Here is a 22006-nt window from a genome sequence, read left to right on the forward strand (position 1 = left end):
CCTGTATAGCCCTATCGAGACCAACATCAATTTCCTGCTCCCATGAGCCTGTCATTCCCTTTAGCCCGCCTTATGTGCAATGCTATTCTGCCCTGCTTTTTTAAGGCTCGTACTCCAGTATACTTGGATTGAACCAGAGCTCCTTCCTGGATATTTGTCCGAGAATAATTTTGTTACTTCTGACCAAGGCCGCCTCTCATCTCTCCTTAACTTCAGCAGAAGGTCTATCTCCTTGGGTGACCATGGCATGCCCTTCCTGGAGTTCCTTTGGCCTCGCTTAGGATATGCGGAGTTTGCGAAGACTGATGCTGTTTTGTCTAGCGATTGTTTGGCCACACATCTCCACAGGTTAGGGAGACAGGGTCAGACACACGTGGCAGTGCACCTTCGAACAGCCAAGAAAGAAATTGCAAACGCTCATCAAGTGACACACATGTGAACTGAGAACAAAGGGTGGTGAAGCCATTTGCACTTGAAGGTGATGAAGATGGAGCTCGTGGTCTTTTCGAAGGCCGCAAGGTTGATTGTTGTCTTCTTCGCTTGCGCGGTTTTGGCGGTTCGCCCCGCTGAAAACTCTCGCTGCGAGCATTAGAGAATAACGAGTCATCTTGGGTGCTGTGAAAGGAGCGACATCTTTGATTATCCTGGCCGCTTGAGGGAGAAAGCAAACATCACTATTACCAAAGTTATTGACACCAGTCCCTCATGAGCCATCCACTTAATATGCTTCGTTTTAGCCTGCACCCCGTGCAACCCTATTCAGTTTTACCTTTTTTTAAGGGTCGTACTCCAGTATACTTGGATTGAACCCAGGCCTCTTCCCGGATACTGATCCGAGAATAACCTTATCACCTCTGACCAAGGTCGTTGCTCGTCCCTTCTCAACTTCAGCAGAAGATCCGCCTCTTCAGTAGACCATCGCATGCCCTTCCTGGAGTTCCCTTGAGCCTCGCTGCGATCATCCCGAGTTTGCGAGGTTCGATGCGGTTTCGTCGAGCGACTGGTTAACCACACATCTCCATCTTCACATGTTGTAGACACAATTCGTTTATGACGCCTCCTGCGTGCTACTTGTTGTAGAGTCTGATTCTGAGAGTGACCGTCAGAGCATGACGACTGATCAGGAGGCACCTCGGACGGTGATGGTATGGGCGGACAGTGAACAACATCTGGCAGAAATGTCATGAAATAAGCATGTCGAGGACCGTGAGCTTGAATACGTAGAATTCCGCGACCAAAGATCTCTTGCGTCTCACCCAGAGCGACAGAGAAACCTCCATCTGATGGTTTTTGGGACGGACTCGTGCATTCCCCAACGATATGAGTGGTCGGGCCTGAGTTGCTTTCCGTTGCCTTCTTCGGCCGGAGTGCATGCCTGCATCTTTTCCGTGGACGTTCCCTCGCCTTATTAATCAAGTCATGCTCTGCCGGGTTATTGTTGCCATCGTCGCTGTCGCTGCTGTCCCGGTTGCCACGACGTCGTGCTCGGGTTAAAGGATTCTTGCTGCTACTTGCCATTAATCTATTAGATCGACGGACTGGAATGACCTTAGAAACGGAAGGCAGTTGTTCTAGCCTGGTGGACTTTGCATTTCGTCGAGGGCGGAGGGAACGTGTGTGCGTCGGGGGTATTTTTGAGTGTCTAATAGGGCGGTTTTGCTGAATGGAGTGAGAGAGTGCAGGTGCTTGGCCTTTCTCGCAATTGTCTGGACTAGCCTCCCTAACGAAGGGGCTGTTGTTCTGGATGCTCTGCATAGTGGCAGCTCGTTCCCCCAGGTCTCCCGCCTGATCTCCACGGCTTGCTAGCTCAGTCCTGGCGTTCTCAACAATGGTTTCATTGTACTGAATGGTTTCAGCGCAAAGTCCACTTCGGGGGTGCGGCACGTTATCCAGCAAGCCTGGTGAAGGTGACGGAGAGGTACACGCGCAAGCAGCATTGATTCCTGGAGAGAGATGTCGGCCGTGCCTACTTGAAAATTCCGGCTCTACTCCCGCTGGTGTGAAGGTTGGACTTAAATCACGGACAGCCTCCACCGAAGGGCATACCCATTGGTCCGGCTGCTCTTGCAAAATATGCTGTTCGACGGCAGTTTCAGACACGTTTTCATCACTGTCGCTGGCGCTCGTCTGTATTAGTGCCGGCTTTGAGGTCACTGAATAATGGAAGTGTAGAACATTAGTTAAGCCCACTGAGAAAATTTTTATTAGTCGTCCGACATACCAGTAGTCAAAGATATGCGCTGACTTTGAGGTACATCTATAACATTTCCTTTTTGGAGCTCACGGTCGAGGTGCATCTCGAGATCTGCCTCACGCATAACCCGGCTGTTTTCCGCCATAGCTATCCTCTCGATTTCGATATCAAATTCATTGTGAACTGCAGGCAAATCGTAATCTTCCCTCGCAGGAACCCGAAATTGCGGGGCAGCATCTGGTCTACCACCGGAAGCTGGGATGGTCGTTGTGCTAGGGGCAGGTGGCCTGGGCGGGAGATGTGAAAGGGATTGTGGAGTTGGAGGAGCCTGGTACGGCTTCCAACAGGAAACAGGGAAGGCACATGGAGGAGATTTCGCAGGAGGGGGTTGATGGTAGAAGCTGATATTATCAAGGCTGATATGCATGGCTTCAAGTTTTTAATGGGAATAAAGAGTCCTAGGAGAAAGAAAGGGAGAAGGGGGGAGAAGTGCTTTATAAGTACATCAATGGTTTATACCGCCATATCACCGATTCTTTCCGAAATCCATTCAAGCACTTCAAAAACAAAGCCAAGCAGCACTACTGCATCTCAGCATCGCCACATTGCCACATAGTGCCCACATTCATCATCAGATGTCACGGTCGAGACTTGCACGATTATCAGCGTAGATCGTATACTGCCAGGATCCGCAGACTTTCGGAGTTGCAAGCAAGGAAATAGTATCATTCCATACGGGAATGAGCAGTCGTTCAGCGCCATGGTCCCTTCCAGTGACGATCACCGGTCTCCACCCAACAAGAGACAATATGGAAAGATTCCAGATTTTCAGAAGGTCAAAGCGAACGTGGTTAGGGGCTGTACGATCGTCGAACGCAGCTGAAACGCAGACGCCTTCCGAGTGCCAGCTTGAATTGACCAATCTGTTCAGTATGAACGACTTCTGACGGATAGGGATGTGAAGTCACACGACACCAACGCAAATCCCGCATAGCCTCCAGTCCCAATTGTCACAATCTCATGGCGGAGATCCCTCGCCCAGGCCACAGCCGCAATGTAACCACATCATATCCCACCAACCGGATCTTTCCTCTGTGAATTCAAGGCAGTCATGCGGCCCATTGCACCGTCATTTCGCATATGATCCTAGGTTAGCAACGCTACTGTCACCTCACCACCAAAGACGGGCAGAGCACATGAGGCATTTCTGCCATTGGTGTTTAGATCTCGCTGAGCAGGTCTGGATACCACTTGTCGACACACCATTGGCTTCTCTCGGAAATGAGAAACGGGTCCTGTGGGAGCTCTCAAATTGGAGGGAATGCTGCGGACGGTGGGGGCACATGGGTGAGACACGCCAAGTTGCCCAACAGGAATTCTTCGGGGACTGGGCAATTCGGTCAGGCAAGCACCTCCCAACGATCGTCTCGCGCCTTCCAGTAAGATCGATGCTTCGCAATGTCGACTGGATCAGTGTACGCCTGGCGGTTTCAGCGGTCCACGTCATGAGTGGGGAGGGAAAGGGGCTGAGCGCTCATTTTTAGGCGTTCATTTCCGAGGAGACAGGGGTCGGAGCAGTCAAGTCCGAGCCTCGCGAATAGCCCCCAACCAGCAGATCTGCGAGGGCAGTAGGGACGTAGGAGGGAGAAGTCGTCGAGCGACGCACCGGCAGTCTTATATAGTCGACGACGGACCGTGAAGGCGGAGACCAGCGGCAGTTCCCGTTACGGTATGGCGCAACAGGCCAACCCCGATCGGGTCAGCGCTAAACCGCACCTGGATAACGACGGAGGGGCGCTATACCCAACAAGGGGGGTTGCCGAAAACGGCGGCGCTCTGGTAAATACAAATTGTCCTACTAGAATCATCTCTATGAGATTCCTGCACCTCGTTCTGATAATTGGGTATATTAGTATAGGGTTTGTATATACCCAGTATATAATAAATATATATACACATACCTGGATTGGGATATTGTTGATCCATTCTACCACTCTTTCCCGAACTTCGGTACCAGCCATTGTTGTGGTTTGGTCAACCTATACAGAGTATATGCAGAGTGGATACCCTGTATTGTGTAGTATAAAATATTCTTAGGGCTACACCTTACCAATTATAGTAATTAAGCCCTAGTGCATATGCTCAGCGTGGTCTAAAAATCTTTTGAAAATCTCATCGTGGCCTAAGAATACTGACTAATCATTTAGGCCATGATGAGTTTATTCTTGGCATAAGCTCAGCGTGGTCTAAAAAGAGCGGTGAGTCTCGGGGCAGAATTTTAGCCCACGCCGAGGTTTTTTTAGACCACGCCGAGCTACAAGCCCGTGTATTCAGGTGTCCAGGCATCAGTCTCGGCTGCTAAAGTGATCCAAGACGCGCTTCCTCGCGTCTGTTGGCCAAGCGTGTCGCTTCCTCAATGATACCTATCTGAGCCAACAACTCCCTCCCCCAAATTATTGCCTCACCCCCAGTGAAATCAATTATATGGCTCATATTGTTCCTTTTGTACTCTCAAATTTTATCCCTTTATATTCCATGTCAAACCACTCCATCTTTTTACCGTGATACGGGCGGTGAGCTTTGGCTCATCGTATGGGTACACTGCTAGGATCTATGGCCATGGAACAGGGAGAGCAGCGCGACATCCATCCTTTTTTCCGGAGAGGTGCTTTTTTCTTTTCACCTTTATCTTGTTCATTACTCATTTCTAGCAGATATCAATGTATCAGCGAATATACTCCCTCAACGTGACCTCCCTCCTAATGGCAGTGCGATATACGAAAGCCAGCACCCTATAAATGGACGACCCTCTGCAAGCCATGATGTTTGCGACACTGTATCCTCTGATCCTCCTGTCTCGCAGCCCACCCCTGTTGATACGCTAGAGCAGGATCCCAACTCAAGCCGGAAGAAAAGGAGGAAGACAAATAAATATAGCAATAAGGATCAGCTTGGTGGCCCATTAACAAGCTTTGTGACGCCTAAATGCTCTGGCAGAGACCATGACTCAACCATACGCTCGCCTGATTCTGCTGCGAATGAAAGTTTTCAAGCCGACTCTGGCAATCATGACGAACCTTCAAGTAAGGCCCAGACCAATTCTAACGACGGACATCAGTGCGAAGAAAATCCAAATACTTCTACGTCAGACGTATTAAGTGACTTAGAGGTAGCAAATGGCGTGACAACGAAGAAGTCGCCGAGGCAGAAAACTATTAAAATAAACCCCAATGGAAAGCTCCTGGGTTCCCCAGTGAGAGAGCAAGTGAACGAAAAGCCCAAAAAGAATAAAGGAAATAAATGTGCAAAACCTGGCACAGAGAAAGATGGTGGTAGGAGTAAATTGGCGATCATCAGATACGCCAAAGATGATGAAGCCAGGCAACGCATTGGGTTGTTAATCGACGAGATTATCTGTGGTAAGAAAAAGCATGGTGTGCCTAGCGGGAGCCCCAATCCAGCACCTTCTGTGAAGAAAGAACTACCGGCGAAACCTACCCATCCTTTCTTTTTGAAAAGATCGAGCAAGGCAGATACCCTGCCAGCTCAAACATCAGGTGGAGATGCTGAAACAACCGACTCCAAACCAAAAGAGCCCCAGGACTTGTCACGTCAAGCCAGCCATCACTCAGTTTCAAGATTGAGCTGGCCAAGTACATACACGAAATCGTTCAATTCCAGGCAAAGACACCCCAAGGTTCTGGAACCTATTCACCCAGTGTGGCCTCCGCAAGGCTTCACCCACGTGCGAAGCACTCTAACACCTCGAACATGGACACCGTATGCTTCTCTAAACATGCAAAAGAAAAAGGCAAAGATGCCTGCTATCCGTATACATGACAAAGAAAATGTGCTTTCTTCAGATGTACAGGGTTATTCTCACGATCCCGTGCAGGTTTTACGGATACCGAAAAGGCATGTAGTCAGTGGAGCTGGACTTCAAAAGGCAGTGACCAAGCAGTTGTCTCAGTCCAGTTTGTCTGGTGCGGATAAACGCTCTCTAAACGATACTTGCCATCCTGCCATTCGAAAACTGCACTCCTCCCTTCAGTCTTCCATGACGGCTTTCGACCTTGGGCAGTTTGATAGCTTGCTCTGGATACAGAAATACTCTCCCAGCTCCTCGGACGATGTTCTTCAAGCGACCAGAGAAGCTTCTATGCTCCGAGATTGGCTGAGATTTCTCATGGTGTCTGCTGTAGACACAGGAAAGCCCTCAAAAGATACGGATAAAGCTAGGCAAAGGTCAGAAGATAAGAAGCGAAAGAAGCGCAAGAATCCCGACAAGCTGGACGGGTTCATTGTTTCGAGTGATGATGAAGCCTCTGAAATGGACGAGATCTCTGGCTCCGACGATGAATTAGCTTGCGATGTGACTGTTTCGAGCAAGAAAACTATGATAAGATCTGGCGACCTAGCTATCAGTTGCTCCAAATCTGGCACCAGTAAAGGCCACGTGTCGAATGCGATATTGCTCAGTGGCCCTTCAGGGTGCGGGAAAACTGCATCGGTATATGCGGCAGCAAAGGAACTCGACTTTGAAGTCTTCGAGATAAACCCTGGCAACCGCCGTAGTGCTAGAGATATTGTCGAACGTGTTGGGGACATGACCCGGAACCATCTTGTGCACAACGTGAATAAGGGCGAGCAACGATTCAGTCAACAATTTGCCGATGCCCAATGTCGGGACCCTTGGTCGGAGGATGTCAAGCAAAACAAACTGACAGGCTTCATGAAATCGATGTCAACAAAAGAAAAGAAAGAAAACGGAAAGCCTCCCAAAAGAAATGCTGAAAGAGAACCAGACCCGAAGCGCGCCCGCCATCAGAAGCAGTCGTTGATCCTGCTAGAGGAAGCAGACATCCTTTTTGAGGAGGATAGGCAATTTTGGTCTGGTGCCCTCACATTGATTCAACAATCAAAACGTCCAATTATCATAACCTGTAATGACGAGAGTCTCATTCCCCTCGATGATATCTCTCTCCATGCCATTCTCCGATACCGGGCTCCCCCACAACATCTGGCAGTTGACTACCTTCTTCTTCTGGCGGCTAATGAGGGCCACATGCTAAAACGCGACGCTGTAGAAAGCCTCTACATCGGCGCAGGGAAGGATATTCGTCGGTCAATTATGGAGCTGAATTTCTGGTGTCAGATGGCAGTCGGTAGTGAGAAATCTGGTCTTGACTGGATGATTGACAGATGGCCTCCGGGTTCTGATCTCGACCGGGACGGAGATCCGCTCAGAGTAATCAGCCTGAATACATACGAAAGATTTATGGGCTGGTTCAGTCGTGACATGTTAATGAGCAACAACTTAGACCGTGAGGTGGAGCCTCAGCGGGAGTCCCTTGGTTGGTGGCAACTCAGTCTTCAGGATTCTGAGTGGCTAGAGGACTTGAGTAGATCTTCATCGCATGCGTCAGCCCATACATCTAATTCGGAGCGACTTGACCAAATACGGCATCAAGATGACCTTTATGAAATGAGAAGTGTTCTAGATATCCTGGGGTCCAATTGCTTACCTGACCCCCGCAGAGTAAGTTGTGGGCCTAGCTCGTTGGCTCTTGACCACGCATTCTAATACTCGCAGGACCCCGTTAATACTTTCATTCCGGTACTCTCGGAGAAGCAAAGAGCAAACTATGTTGAAGGCTATCCACTGTTGAGCACTGAACTCATCCCCGACTACTCTTCCCTTCCAGAAACCATAGGAAGCACATACAGAGTGCTTCTGGCCAGTATTTCTCGACCCCAAAATCGTGTAGATGTCGAGGTCTCGTATGCTACCAAAGTAGCAGCGAATATCACCAGACCAAAGGCGGCTAGGCCAATGCCAGCCGATTTCACCAGAGCTTTTGAGCCAATCATGCGACCTAATTATGTCTTTCCCCTCCCTGGGGGCCGATTGGCCCCATCGTTTGAAAACGGTCTTGGTCCTATCACCGAAGATCTAGGACCGTATATCCGAGCCATTGTGGCATTTGATCTCCGTCTCGAGCAACACCGGCTGAAGCTGAGTGGATTACTCTCTCAGCAGGGACAAGTGGCAAAGCGAGTACGAAAGACGAGAGCGAGTCGGGCAGCATTGGAGGGAGGCAGCAAAGCTCAGACGCGAAAGGAGCGATGGTTTCCTGAAGGGACCAATCCGACTCCGATTCTCGCTACCGGTATGAAACAGTGGCAAGATCTCCTATATCAGAGTGGATACTTTAACATGCCCTCAGTCGAGGAAGTTAGTCGGGGGAGCAGCGAACCTGCTACCGAAAGTTCTAGCGAGGGAGGTATATAGGACCTGTATTAATATGCCACTCGGGTTGCATTCCTATGCATGATGATGTATATAGTGTTATAAATCTACTCTGGATGAATGAATCTCATACCTACACTGACATAGCTCTATATAGTACCTATTGCTAGTGTAGGGAATTTATCTATTAGACTCGATTCACCATTAGTTCCAAGTAAACCTCTGTATATGAGTCTGTATATTCACGTGGACAATATCAACACCATATCGTCATAGCTGTCCAATGGCGGCCTAGCGTGGCCCACCGCCGATCCCAAGGCAAACACCGCCAGCTCTCATATCACCGGCCGAAAGAGGCGGACTTTTTTCCCTCTCGCGTGCTGTGATCCATCTATTTTATCTGTGTCGCCAATCGACAGTCCAAGTCCTGTGCCCCTTCGTTGGATGGGAAGGGTTTGATTGTTGTTGCCGTTGCTATCGCTGTCCTGATTGATCCGTCCCCGTCCATCACCCTCGATTATCTCTCCAACGAACTGTTGGGTCATCCTCTCCCTTCTAACACCCCCATCGAAATTGCATCCTCAATGTCGCTGTTCGGCACATCTCCAGAGGATTCCCCAAGGTCTAGCTCCGCGCAGAGGTCCAAGTCCTCCCTTTTCGCGGATGAACCCTCGGGAGGTAATCCCGCGCTAGGCTCGTCCTCCCTCTTCGCTGACGACGACGGTCTGAGCACCAGCTCACCGTGGAATAGCGGCACCAACAAACGAGCTGCTAGGCATGAGCTCGTGCAAACCTTGTTGCCGGATTCGGATGTCCCCGAGAGTTACATCAATGCCTACGACCTGGTCCTAAGCAGTGGAGATCGCGTTGGAGGCGGAGTGGGCTTGACCTCCATTCGGGAAATTCTATCAGGCAGTGGAATTAGCGCCAATGATCAGGCGAAGATACTCAACCTTGTTGTTCTGGGGGACGGAGATGACGCGAGTGGACTCGGTCGTGGCGAGTTCAATGTCCTCTTAGCGCTCGTGGGGCTGGCGCAGGAGGGTGAGGATTTGACACTTGACGCGGTGGATGATCGGCGAAAGAGTGAATAGTTTCGTCTTGCTATCCCTTGCAATTTTAGGCTAATAGAGACGCAGAACCACCGATACCAAAGAGTTCATACCTCGATACCCTACGCACAAAAGAACAATCCACTACCCCAGCTCAAGCAAATGAACGTCCGACTACACCCCCTACCCAAACAACTTCAGTCCAAGTGCCGAACTCCGTCAACTCTCACAGATCGAGACAGGAATTATCAGGTGGCTTAGAGTCTGATCCGTGGGGCAGCCCCCAACTTCATCGTGGTCACGCTCATGCACAGACTGAATCCGACCATCCTGTGTTGAACGGATATGGAAGCGTGCGGTCAGCGACGAGTGCCTGGGCGAGCCGCACTGGCGATGAAGGTAATCGCACTGAAGGGACAACTGGCCATCGCACAAATGGCCAAACGGATACGGAACCTGCTGCTACTAGCGGCTCGGGACATGGATGGGGGGAAGGCTTTGGCGGTTCATCTGATGCGGGTGGACTTGGGGGGCCTGTCCAATCTGGGATTATTGGCTTAGGCCCTTCGAACAATGGCAGTGAGGAGCCTGGTTCCCGCCGCCGGTCTCTGGGGGTTGGCCGTGTTGCGAGTCCACATTTGGAGGAGCTGATAACTATCACACTACTACCAGAGAAGGAGGGAATGTTTATGTTCCAGCATCGCAACTACGAAATAAAATCCGCTCGGAGAGGCAGCACCGTCGTTCGACGTTACAGTGACTTTGTTTGGCTACTAGACTGTCTTCACAAGCGATATCCGTTCCGACAATTACCACTACTTCCACCGAAGAGACTAGCAGGTATGTTCAGGCAAAGGCTTGCTCTAATAAGCTTACTCACCTCTCATATTCATATAAGTCAATGGCACTCACCTTGCAGCGGATTCTACTTCATTTCTCGAGAAACGTCGCCGAGGGCTCGTTCGATTCACCAACGCCCTTGTACGTCATCCGGTTCTTAGCCAGGAGCAACTTGTAATTATGTTCTTGACGGTGCCTACCGTATGTGTTTTCTATGCTTCAAATTCCTGGAATTTTTCCAGCACGGATTAATGGTCTGACATCGTCCTAGGAACTTTCCGTGTGGCGGAAACAAGCTACGATCTCAGTTCAGGATGAATTTGCCGGCAAAGTCCTTCCTCCCGACTTGGAGGACTCGCTGCCGGCCAGCTTGACGGATACTTTTGAGACTGTTCGGAGAGGTGTCAAGCGGTCCGCAGAGATCTACATTAATCTCTGCACCCTGCTTGAGCGGTTGGCCAAGCGCAACGAAGGGCTTGCTGCGGATCATCTACGGTTCTCCCTCGCCCTTCAATCACTCACCGAAGTGACTCGAGATACCTATGCAATCGACACTGACGATGTCCCTCTCCTCAACGAAGGCATCAAGGCCACCGCCAATCATCTCTCTGCCAGTCAAAGCTTGCTGGAAGACGAGGCGCGTGCCTGGGGGAGTGGTATGTTGGAGGATCTAAAGCGCCAACGGGACTGTCTTGTTAGTGTACGCGAAATGTTCGATCGTCGGGATCGATATGCGCGCAGTAATATTCCTCAACTGGAACGACGGATCGAGAACAACGAGAGGAAGCTCCAGGACTTGAGGGCCCGACCGCAGGGCACTGTCAAGCCTGGGGAGATTGAGAAGGTTGAAGAGTCAATTTTCAAGGTATGATGCTTCCACAATTGGGAGAGATGGTTTCATTTGTTGACATAACATGCTGGCGACAGGATAAGGAATCGATTGTACAGCAACACGCACGTGGAGTGTTTATTAGAGAGTGTCTCCGGGATGAACTAACGTATTTCCAACAAAGCCAATATCACATCAGCCGATTGCACCAGGACTGGAGCCAGGAGCGGGTGAAGTATGCGGAACTGCAGGCGGACAATTGGCGGTCATTGAGTGACCAAGTGGAGGGTATGCCTTTGGGAGATTAATTGATCGAGCCTCATCTGAGGAATCATTTTTGCTTGTCTATTTCATCACTTGTCTGAATTGTCTGACTCTTTAGCCTGATCTACATCGCATCTCATCGTTCGGCCTTTTTTTTTTTTTTTTATGTTATCTTTGTTTTGGAGATTGAGGTATACTTTTCGATGGCTTGATTCGGTGCAATGGACAATGTCATGCAGCCTGATAAATAATTTTTTTAAAGCGAGTCGGTAATCCAATTCCTAAATATCAACTGTGACATTATGGAACAATTGAAACCAGATTCGTGGTATCACAGTGACATCAGCCTTTGACGTCATATAGACCCCCACTCTGTACTGTGTGTGGTATATCATCCACGACGTTCAGCTCAGTGCCAACACACTCTGCGATTCTATATTGCATACACCGAAAAGGATTGAAGCCATTCAACAGAAGATGCCAGCGGGCCATCGATTCCCAGTCGCCCTCGAGCAATTCAAGAAACTCCAGCTCGACCCCAAGCATCCAAAACTCTCGCCTGGTCAGAAGCAAAACCTTCTACAGAATATTAACATCTTTCGGGATGCAATCGTGGCATTTACAGCGACCGGGTCCGCTCGTGGATTAGCCGGCCATACCGGTGGTCCTTTCGACACCGCTCCGGAAGTCTGTATCCTGCTTGCGTTTATAAATGCCAATCCCGAAAGTTTCGTTGATGCCCTTTTTTTGACGAGGCTGGTCACAGAGTCGCCACTCAATATCTGCTTGCTGCGTTGGACGGAAAGATCGACCCCGATCATCTTCTTAACTACCGCGATGCTGATTCTAAGCTACCCGGACATCCCGAGCTGGGTCTTACGCCAGGCGTGAAGTTCAGCTCCGGTCGACTCGGCCACATGTGGGCGATGGTGAACGGGATAGCCATGGCCAGCAAGGGCAAAACCGTGTTCCTTTTGGGTTCGGATGGATCTCAACAAGAAGGAAACGACGCCGAGGCGGCTCGTATTGCCGTCGCCAATCGTCTGAACGTCAAGTTATTCATCGATAACAACGACGTCACAATTGCCGGTCATCCTTCGCAGTACCTCAAGGGCTACGACATTGCACGCACGCTCCAGGGTCATGGACTGAAGGTCGTGCGTGCCAAGGGAGAGGATATTGATTCGCTGTTCGGTGCGATGTGCGAGGTCGTTTCCAGTACTGGCCCTGCGGCTGTCGTGGTGGATCGGAAAATGGCGCCTGGGATTGAAGGTATCGAGGGGGAGATTCACGCCCACGATGTCGTTCCTGTTGACATCGCGCGCAAATACCTCACAAAACGCGGGTACAGCCCGGAACAGCTCGCTATCTACGACGACCTCAAAGCTCAGTCGAACCCACATCAGTACATAGGCTCGTCGAAAGACAAAGGTTCCAACCGGGTCATTTTCGGCGAGGCCGTGAACTCCGTCCTCGACGGTCTGAGCAAAGAGGATGCCATACGTCGGGTTATGGTCATTGACTCCGACCTGGAGGGATCTACGGGGTTGAAAGCGATTCACAAAGACCACCCGGAGGTATTTGTTTCTTCCGGCGTCATGGAAAGAAGTAACTTCTCTGCTGCCGCCGGGTTCGGATTCGGCAGTAACGGCGAGCGTCAGGGCGTGTTCTCGACCTTCTCTGCTTTTCTGGAAATGTGTATCTCCGAGATCACCATGGCTCGACTGAACGGGTGCACCGTTCTCTCGCATTTTTCGCACAGCGGAGTCGACGAGATTGCAGACAACACGTGCCATTTTGGACTGAATCACTTTTTCGCGGACAATGGGCTCATGGACGCCGCGAGTACGGCTCTGTACTTCCCTGCCGATGGTGAACAGATGAAGGCTGTCGTTCGGAAGATATTCTTCCACAAGGGCCTGCGATTTGTTTTCTCCACTCGTTCCAAGGTACCGTATATCCTGAAGGAATCCAGCGACGAGAAGCTCTACGACGAAAACTACGAATTCGTCCCGGGAAAGGAGGAATTCATCCGTCGTGGCACAGCTGGGTATATTGTTTCCTACGGGGACATGCTCTACCGCTCGCTTGATGCTGTCGAACGTCTTCAACAAGAGGGCCTCGATGTTGGTCTTATCAATAAACCGACGCTGAATATTGTCGACGAGGACGCCATCAGGGTTTACGGTAAAACACCGTTTGTCGTCGTTATAGAATCCATTGCTCAGAAGACTGGTCTTGGCTCGCGTCTCGGTAGTCAGCTCCTCGAGCGTAAGCTTACTCCTAAATACCGCACTATGGGTGCCGTCAAGGAGGGCTGTGGTGGTTTGTATCAGCAGGTTAATTCCCAGGGGTTGGCGCCGAATGACATTGTTCGAGTGGTGAGAGAGATGGCTGGGAAATGATAGATTAATACAGGCTACTACTAATAGTTTTAATATGGTTTTGTAGTTGATTAATTGCTTTCTATATCTAAGTGGAATACATAGAGGTCAAGTTCTATATCTTTACCATTCACCTATAAGTAGCATGGATGCTTCCCTGATACCGTAGCTGCTAGAGTAGGTTGAATTTCAGTTTATTTCTATCCAACATATTCCGCATTCCCTGGTCGTGTTTATATTATGAATAATTGTTTCAGATACTATGTTCCTCTTTCACAATATCTTAGTGAAAAGGGGGAATGGCATACTAGATAGTCACCCTACTTAAAGTTGTTATAGTTCAGGAAGTCCTCGACGCCACAGCTTTATATGAATAGCGCAGATCTCGATGTGAATGGTTAAAAGGTACTTGTATTCCTAGCCGCACATTGCCTTTCTTCACTTTGCTGATGATGTCACCGCTTGTTCCGGATCTCGTCGGGTAGTCTGCTTGGTTTACTCGTGGCTTTGGCCTTGGAAGTTACCATGATAAGGGCCCAGGTAAGTGACTGGAACAACATCCATTCACCCGGGTATAATTTAGCAGCGTAGATACTAATATAGAATAAATAGGGCATTGGCTAGCATGTTCAGTGCATTACCTTTTTATTCATTAATTAAAAGTATGCAGCCACTCTCTTTATATGTCTTTCTCTTACCTCCTAACTTTATAGGTATAAATAGACCGTTCCTCTCCTTATAATCTACTGGATGAACAATATTTTTTCTACTTACACACTATGTCCTTTCTATGCTTCTGCGATTTGTTATTTCTCTCTTCTTCCCTAATACGAAACATATCTAGGAGAAAGCCCAATCAGGAAAGGATATATGACACTGGCACCTCTCCTGGCTCATCTAGGTATGTTGACATAATACAATGCCACTAACATATCAAATTAGTATCTTGGCCTACGAACGAGCAGGCAACTAGTCAATTATTAGACAGTGTTTTTTAGTCTTCTTAGTATTTACATAATGATTTTAAGGTTATTAAGCCAGAGGGATTCTCTGAAGCACGGGTTAGTTGTTATATTATTACAAGATTAAATAGACTAACATAACTATTATATAGCTGAAGATACCGTCGCTGCAATGCATCATTGGTAATATCCCGGATCACTTCGGCCACATGGGCATGCCTATGTTTTACAGACATTGAAAACAGTAGGAGACTACACCAAGATGAGCGGACATGCACGAGATTAATACCACTACTCCAGACGAGCAAGACCTGCGCAATGCCTACCTTGTCGTCCAATATCTCACAGCCAAAGCACCGACCCAAAACATGGAAGCAATAACCCAGACTCAACTAAAATATAATACCAGAATAGAGTGTGCAAAGAGCCCATGGTTTCTTGCTAGCCGAACGGTATTATTCATGTTGAAAGAAATTGTTATAGGGACTATCGGAGGAAGGTTCCCAGTTGAGTATATCCAACTCTAGCATTGGATGTAGGATACACGGAGCCTATCCATCAGCTACGCGGAGACGCAGGAATGTTACTTTTACGGACTGGAAGGACCATTGGCACCATCATAACAGTAAAAGTGGGGTTCTGGGGGGCATGATAACGAGGTTCCTGGCGCTATACTTGATATCTATCAGTATAACACCGACAACAGCATATGGCTACTAACCAACAAATGGTCCACCAGCAGTGAGGTTCTTATGATGATCAGGTAAGTGATAGATGGTTTAGTTACCCAAGTATAAGATTATTTCTAATCCTCTCCTCCAGAGTACAACGATGGAAAACAAGGCTTGAACGAACCCAATTCCCAGGCATAATTGAAATTTCTGCAGTGGGCAGCATGCAAGGGGGAACCAGGCGGCCATGATTCTTCATGATTGGGTTGGTGTCGATGGAGATTCAAAGCACGATCTCTATCAATATGAATAATACCTCGGCCACAAGAAGAACCACGGTTCTTTGTGAGCTCGATCTTGGTAGTATCATACCTATCATGTATATTTCTGACGATCTCCGTTTTATATTGACAAGAAGCTTGCCAACATTGTCGACTTAAAAGCCATGTCTGAGCCGTACGATGAGTCGTTCGACGCTTATGCCGCATATGTTATTGTCAATACATCAGAAGAATTATCATACCCCTAGAGCCGGTACCCTCTTTAGTGCAGTGGAATTTTATTGATAATTATATATGCCAAGGCGCCGGAAGTCGGCCGGCAACTCATCCATGCAAATTGACTGGCCGTGATAATTCACAGGGGCCAGGACGTATTCAAGGTCGCAATGATGGGGTTTGTAAATTGGTGTGTGGCATATAGGTCATACGGAGCGCGGTTGAATTTTGCTTCGCCCGTTTCCGCGCCAAGGCGTTTCTGAGCGTCGTTGTGAATAACGTTGTTGCTGGGAGATGGCTGTTACCAGTGAACGTTTGATTCCCCCCATCGCCCACCATGATATCTCTCTCCTCTTCTTTTCCCTCTCCTTTCCCTCTCCTTTTCTCTTCCATTCAGGCCTCCGAGGTAAGTGCGCTTTCTGGCTGGACCAAACAGGCTCGTGCGTTTTCAGGTGGCTTCTTATACTAATATAGATAGATAACCTTGCAGATAACAAATTGTTTTTTTAGCATTGAAAATAAATTACATAGTACTCTTCCAGCACATTTGGTCACGTAGCTAAGTGTCTTCGTGTCTTGCTAAACACTATCCATGAAAAATACGCACCGTCCTACATGTTGGTGCCTGAGGCACCCGCTATCCAGGAAATTGACTGCTTTCTAGTCTTACTTTTCACGTCATAATGCATATCTCATTTTTTCTTTCTTTTCTTTTCTTTTACATGCCTGTTTATTCTTATGCATTTATTATACTAATTAGTATTACTATTATTATTAATAGTAATAATCAGACTGTGTACCGACAGGACGGATGCAAGCCGAACAGGGCAACCGACTAGGGCAGCCTTACGGGGACGCCCGCCGCGCCAAGACCGACCACGGTACGGGCGATGGCGAATCCCCGCTGGGCACTGCTTGGCAGCGCCTGTGATTCCTTCATCGCTGCGCATCGCTTCCGAATCCCACGTCCCATCGCCATTATATCGCTCTTGGCCCCAGTCTTGGGTTTCTTGGTCGTCGTTTCCTGAACTTTCCTTGCTTTCGCCTTACCCTTCTCTCCTCTCTCAGCTGCCCAGATTCTTGTCTTTCTCTTGTGCTGTGCTTGTTTTTCTTGTTTCCTAGGTTTCCTGGCATCCTCTCTGGTTCGCGTTAAACTGGCATTCCAAGGTGCGATCAATTAATCGATCCATCTAACTAGTTATCCAGATAGCTCGGTTCAGTAAGGTAGGTGCACCTGCCCCATTCCCCGTTCTGTATCCGCGACCTTGAATCCAAAAAGCGTCTATTCATGCTTTTCCTCTTTTTGTATTCGTATTTTCTACCCATCTCATGAGTCCTCTCGCTAAGCAGTCATAGATCTCTTTGCAGGGAAATTTTCGACGAAAACAGCAAGGAGTAAGGCTTGTTTCTCCACCCTTACTCTCCCGACCACATCCTCGTCATCCGTTCGGACATATCATATCTTTCCTCCAAGGCATGCCGAGATCCACGTCGGACTTGCATATTCCGTTGCCCGATCGACCGAATGACCTTCGGGATAGCCAACCTCTCGTGTAAAGAGAAGAAGAGAAACTAAGGAAAAAGGACACAGAGAGAGGCACGTAGGGTATTTCACAGGAGCACTCTGAGGTTCTAGATAGGAGGTTACCGATCCGCTTGGTCCCACTTCGATAATGGCATGGCATCATTTGGATATCGATAAGCCTCACCTGGCGTACATGATCCTGGGGGGCTTCACCGGTCTCTTTATGCTCTGCTCCCTGTTTGTCAAGGAGAAGCTGTACATCGGTGAGGCAACAGTGGCGACACTCTGTGGTATTATTTTTGGGCCCCATGCAGCGAATCTTTTCAATCCCTTGGAATGGGGAAATGTCGATAAGATCACACTCGAATGCTCTCGTATCGTTTTGGTCGTGCAATGTTTTGCCGTCGGTGTCGAATTGCCCAAGGCTTACATGGAACGTCACTGGAGATCTGTTTTCCTTCTGTTGGTGCCAGTCATGACCTGGGGTTGGTTGATCACAAGCTTGTTTATCTGGTGGATGGTGCCTCTTTCTTGGATCGAGGCTTTAGTCTGTGCCGCCTGCGTAACGGCCACTGACCCTGTACTGGCGTCCTCCGTCGTCGGTAAGGGTAAATTTTCCAAGCGGGTCCCTAAGCATTTGCGAGATCTGCTCTCCGCCGAGTCCGGCTGCAATGACGGCATGGCTTTCCCATTTATATACCTGTCATACTACATTCTACGGTACCGTCCCGATGCGAACAAGGTGGCTCTAAACTGGATCTGTGTCACCATTTTATACGAGTGCATCCTGGGCGCGATCTTCGGGTTTACCATTGGATATGCCGCCCGGCATGCCATCAAATTTGCCGAGCGCAAGCAGCTTATTGACCGCGAAAGCTTTTTGGTGTTTTATTTCGTGCTGGCCGTCTTTTGTGCGGGCTCCGGGGCCTTGCTGGGCATGGATGACCTGTTGATCGGCTTCGCATGCGGCGTCGGCTTCAGTAACGACGGCTGGTTTACGGAGAAGACGGAAGAATCTCACGTCTCCAACGTGATTGACCTTTTACTCAATTTGGCCTACTTTGTCTACTTTGGGTCCATTATTCCCTGGGCGGACTTCAACAACCCCGCCATTGGCCTTACCCCCTGGAGGCTGGTAGTGATCGCCCTCCTCGTCATTTTTTTCCGCCGGATTCCCATCATGCTGCTTTTGAAGCCCATCATACCAGACGTGAAAACATGGCGCGAGGCCCTATTTGCGGGCCACTTTGGGCCCATCGGTGTCGGGGCAATTTTTGCCGCCATCTTGGCTAGAGCCGAGCTGGAAAACGACAGCACTCAACCCCTCTCAGCCGACCAACTGCCCAAAGCCGGAACGGCTAATTATTATGTTGTGCAACTCATTTGGCCGATCACCACCTTCATGGTAATCTCATCCATCTTGGTGCACGGATCGTCCATTGCGGTGTTCACTCTCGGAAAACGCATCAACACCTTGACTATCACGCTATCCTACACAACAGCCAACGAGGAGGGACCATCTTGGATGAACCGTCTGCCTCGAGTGCAGTCACTGGCGAAAGGCTCCATGTCCTTTCGCAAAGCAGATGAGCTGGAAGACTCTTCCAAGGAGCCGGAATATGCCCCCGGCACTCTGCCTCCCGTTGGTGTCCCTGGTAATTTCCTGCGCCGAGTGCAGGATGAAGATAGCGAATCACCGACAGGAAGGATGTCTAGCCGCAGACCCCGCCGCCGCCGTAGACGTCGCGATGCCGGGGCCGGTGGTCTTATCACCCAATCCGCTATTGCACCTCAACGCTCTTACGATGCAGAAGAAGACAAGACAAAGGATGAGGAAGAACAGGCCGAACGAGACAAGATTGAGCATGGTGTGTACCCGCTCTCTAAAGAACGCAAGAAGTTCGGACGTGAGCCGGCCATCAGAGTGTATCTGGAAGGACACCATATGATTGTGGAAGACGAGGAGGGAAATGTCCTCAGGACCGAAGATATCAGTCACCAGTCTCCCGAAGAACAGCAGCAACATATTGAAGAAGAACGAAGAAAGTTGCAGCAAGAGAAGTTAGCCGAGCTTGCCAAGTCCACGAGCCCACCCAATGGCAAGACGAAGGGGAGCGACGTCCCAGAAGCAGGCGAGGATAAGTCTGCGCTTGAAAAGGCGCGCAAACGGTTCGGCGAATGGATGGGCTTTGGCAAGAGTCGCACTGCTGATGAGGGCAAAGATACCGGACAGGTTGCTGTCGGGAAGGGAGAAGGACCAGCAGCTCCCAAACCACCGAAGCCAAAAGCTCGCTCGGCTCATGCGTACCAGTTTGGAAACACCATCATTGTCGAGGACGAGGATGGAGAGGTTATTAAGAAATATTCCATTCCTTCCACCTCAGACAAACCCGATGCTGGTACTCATGCACCAGTGCGGCGTGGTATTACGCGCATGGGAACCTGGTTTGGCGTTGAGGAAGGCGAGTCCTCCCAGGCCGCCCGAGCTAAGAAAGCAGAGGAAGACGAATGGCTTGCTGATGATGGCCTTCGTTTCACGGTGGCTGATGACGATGACGTCGGCAAGAACGGTTTCCGTCACAAGGGTCATAGGATGAACAAGCACGAGTTTGTCCAGCAACTTCGCAATCTCGGTCCCAAGGCTCGTCGCGATTTAGTTGAGGAGGCCGTTGCTACTGAGAGAGTCAAGCACGTTGTACAAGGCAAGGCCAAGGAGGCTGAACAACAAGAGCGCCAGAGGTCTCTTGGTGGAGAGCCTGCGCAGCAAGTACGGGTTACCGAACGGGACGACGACGAATTCACTTCCGAGAGCGAGTTCAGCGATGACGGATCAGACAGGGTAGTTCCAGGCGACAATGTAGCTGCTTCTTTGGCTCGCTTTACCCGAGGATCTGCCGCCGACGAACGCCGCACCACCGCTATTAGTCCAGCCACTCGGCATCGGTCGCGCAGAGACTCTGAGGACGATGGTACGGAGCGGGTTCCACCATCGCAGTTAAGAGAAGCAGCGGGTCTGTCATGCCCTCATCAGCAAGCAAGTCTGGACGACACTGGCGAAACGCCGGCTGAACGTCGCCGCCGCCTGGCTGCTCTTGGTGAATTGGACAACTCAGACAACCCGGACGAATCTGACGATCCAGATGCTGCAGTGCATGACTCTGGCAGTGATGATAATGGCGAGAGTCTCCAGGCCGCGAACAGAGTTCAGTTCGCGGACGGCACGAAGCCTGCAGGAAGCTCGAGCGAGGATAATGCTCCTGGTACCTCAAACTCCAAATCTAGTGGCGCACATCGACCTCGAATATCATGGGGAGGCGAAAAGGGCCGGCAGACCTGAGGCAGAGACGAAGAAACAGAATAGACTGAGAAACGCACAATCATCCGGAGCAGAACTGGGAAATAGAAAAGGGGGCGACAAGTTAGATGCGGCGGTGTGAGAAGTCTTGCTGAAGTGGCATGACATTGCGTCTTGATTCTGTTTGGCTGTTCTGGCCCATCCCTTTGATTAAGCGCTTCGTTGCATGCATGTTTTGCATATATATTTATATATATTTTCTTTCTCGGTCTCTGTGTGACTAAGGTCGGTTAACCTGGAAGGCTCATAAAACCCTGTTGCCTGGGTTGAATGTGTCTTCATGTAATTAGTTTGTTTTGCTTGAATATCCATTTGCTACTTTGCCTTTGTGTTTGTAATAGACAGGATCATTTGGTATTTCTATGTTAACGTGGTACAGATGTTGATCTAGATGTCGGATATAAGCATGTCTCCGTCGGTGCATTTTCTCTCAGGAAGCCCTTCCTATCCCATGAACCCGACTCATGAAGCAGGCAGACTAGAAGATCCGACAGGATAGGTGTTCTTTATTCTCTGATCCAAAAAGAGTCCATCGAGGTTTGCGTCCTAGATGTACATAAACCTGTGTAGAAGTATGGAGATTGATTATGTGGATTCAAAGTGTATCTATCTTTTTCCTACCTAAGTAACACATGGATGCGTCCACTATTAGCAGTCATGAATGTACTGTCCTCTGTAACAGTGGCCAGCATCCTATTTAGTAGTCTACTTTAGTTTCATGTTGAATAAATGTCTTCGATTCGGCCCTCTGGAATTTATTTCATCTACTAGTTAGAACAGCTACACTTAATATTCCTACACTGGTCAGTCAAAAAAATCTATATACTCCAAAAAGCTGTCAAGTCCATTTAATTATTGTATCAACCTTATTCCAGTGCAGAATATGGCCAAACTCAATCCATACATGCATCCATATCATCATACTGGTCGAACCACAGACTGAAAAAAGAAGCCAAAAGTGAAACCAAACCGACAGACACAAATAGTATGTAAAGGCAAATTTATCCAAAATAGAAGAGAAGGGAAAGAATATGTAATATTAAATCGACGCTGAAATCGTTGCTTTTCTAGTCCGAAAATACTACTAGAACACCAAACACCACTTATATAGACTATTCCAAGAGGTAACGACCAAAGGTTCGTAATAGGCCTCACATGCATGGTTAAAAATTCAACATGAAAA

The 22006-nt window shown here is 49.1% G+C and overlaps 4 protein-coding genes across 4 annotated transcripts; 2 read left to right on the forward strand and 2 right to left on the reverse strand.

Moving 5' to 3' along the window:
- Positions 1-420: 420 nt before the first annotated feature.
- On the reverse strand, positions 421-2621 carry ATNIH1004_004005 (uncharacterized protein; the record flags this gene model as incomplete). The annotated part of the gene is made up of 3 exons (XM_033568677.1): positions 421-579; positions 853-2153; positions 2222-2621. The coding sequence occupies 3 exons, from the start codon at positions 2619-2621 to the stop codon at positions 421-423; spliced, it is 1860 nt and encodes a 619-aa protein (XP_033427483.1).
- A 1304-nt stretch (positions 2622-3925) lies between these two features.
- mvp1 (sorting nexin Mvp1) lies at positions 3926-13834 on the forward strand (the record flags this gene model as incomplete). The annotated part of the gene is made up of 11 exons (XM_033568678.1): positions 3926-4033; positions 4983-7733; positions 7788-8364; positions 8422-8429; positions 8864-9530; positions 9584-10336; positions 10395-10537; positions 10608-11201; positions 11264-11453; positions 11932-12133; positions 12196-13834. 11 exons carry the CDS (start codon positions 3926-3928, stop codon positions 13832-13834), a joined length of 7632 nt encoding a protein of 2543 aa, XP_033427484.1.
- A 2248-nt stretch (positions 13835-16082) lies between these two features.
- ATNIH1004_004007 (uncharacterized protein) lies at positions 16083-16922 on the reverse strand (the record flags this gene model as incomplete). Its single annotated transcript, XM_033568679.1, has 2 exons — positions 16083-16241; positions 16794-16922. The coding sequence occupies 2 exons, from the start codon at positions 16920-16922 to the stop codon at positions 16083-16085; spliced, it is 288 nt and encodes a 95-aa protein (XP_033427485.1).
- Positions 16923-17616: 694 nt separating this feature from the next.
- Positions 17617-20805, forward strand: ATNIH1004_004008 (Na+/H+ antiporter Nha1; the record flags this gene model as incomplete). The annotated part of the gene is made up of 1 exon (XM_033568680.1): positions 17617-20805. One exon carries the CDS (start codon positions 17617-17619, stop codon positions 20803-20805), a length of 3189 nt encoding a protein of 1062 aa, XP_033427486.1.
- Positions 20806-22006: the final 1201 nt, after the last annotated feature.

The sequence above is a fragment of the Aspergillus tanneri genome, assembly GCF_003426965.1.
Source record: "Aspergillus tanneri strain NIH1004 chromosome Unknown AapTan_3_pilon_pilon_pilon, whole genome shotgun sequence".
In the NCBI taxonomy this organism is placed as follows: domain Eukaryota; kingdom Fungi; phylum Ascomycota; class Eurotiomycetes; order Eurotiales; family Aspergillaceae; genus Aspergillus; species Aspergillus tanneri.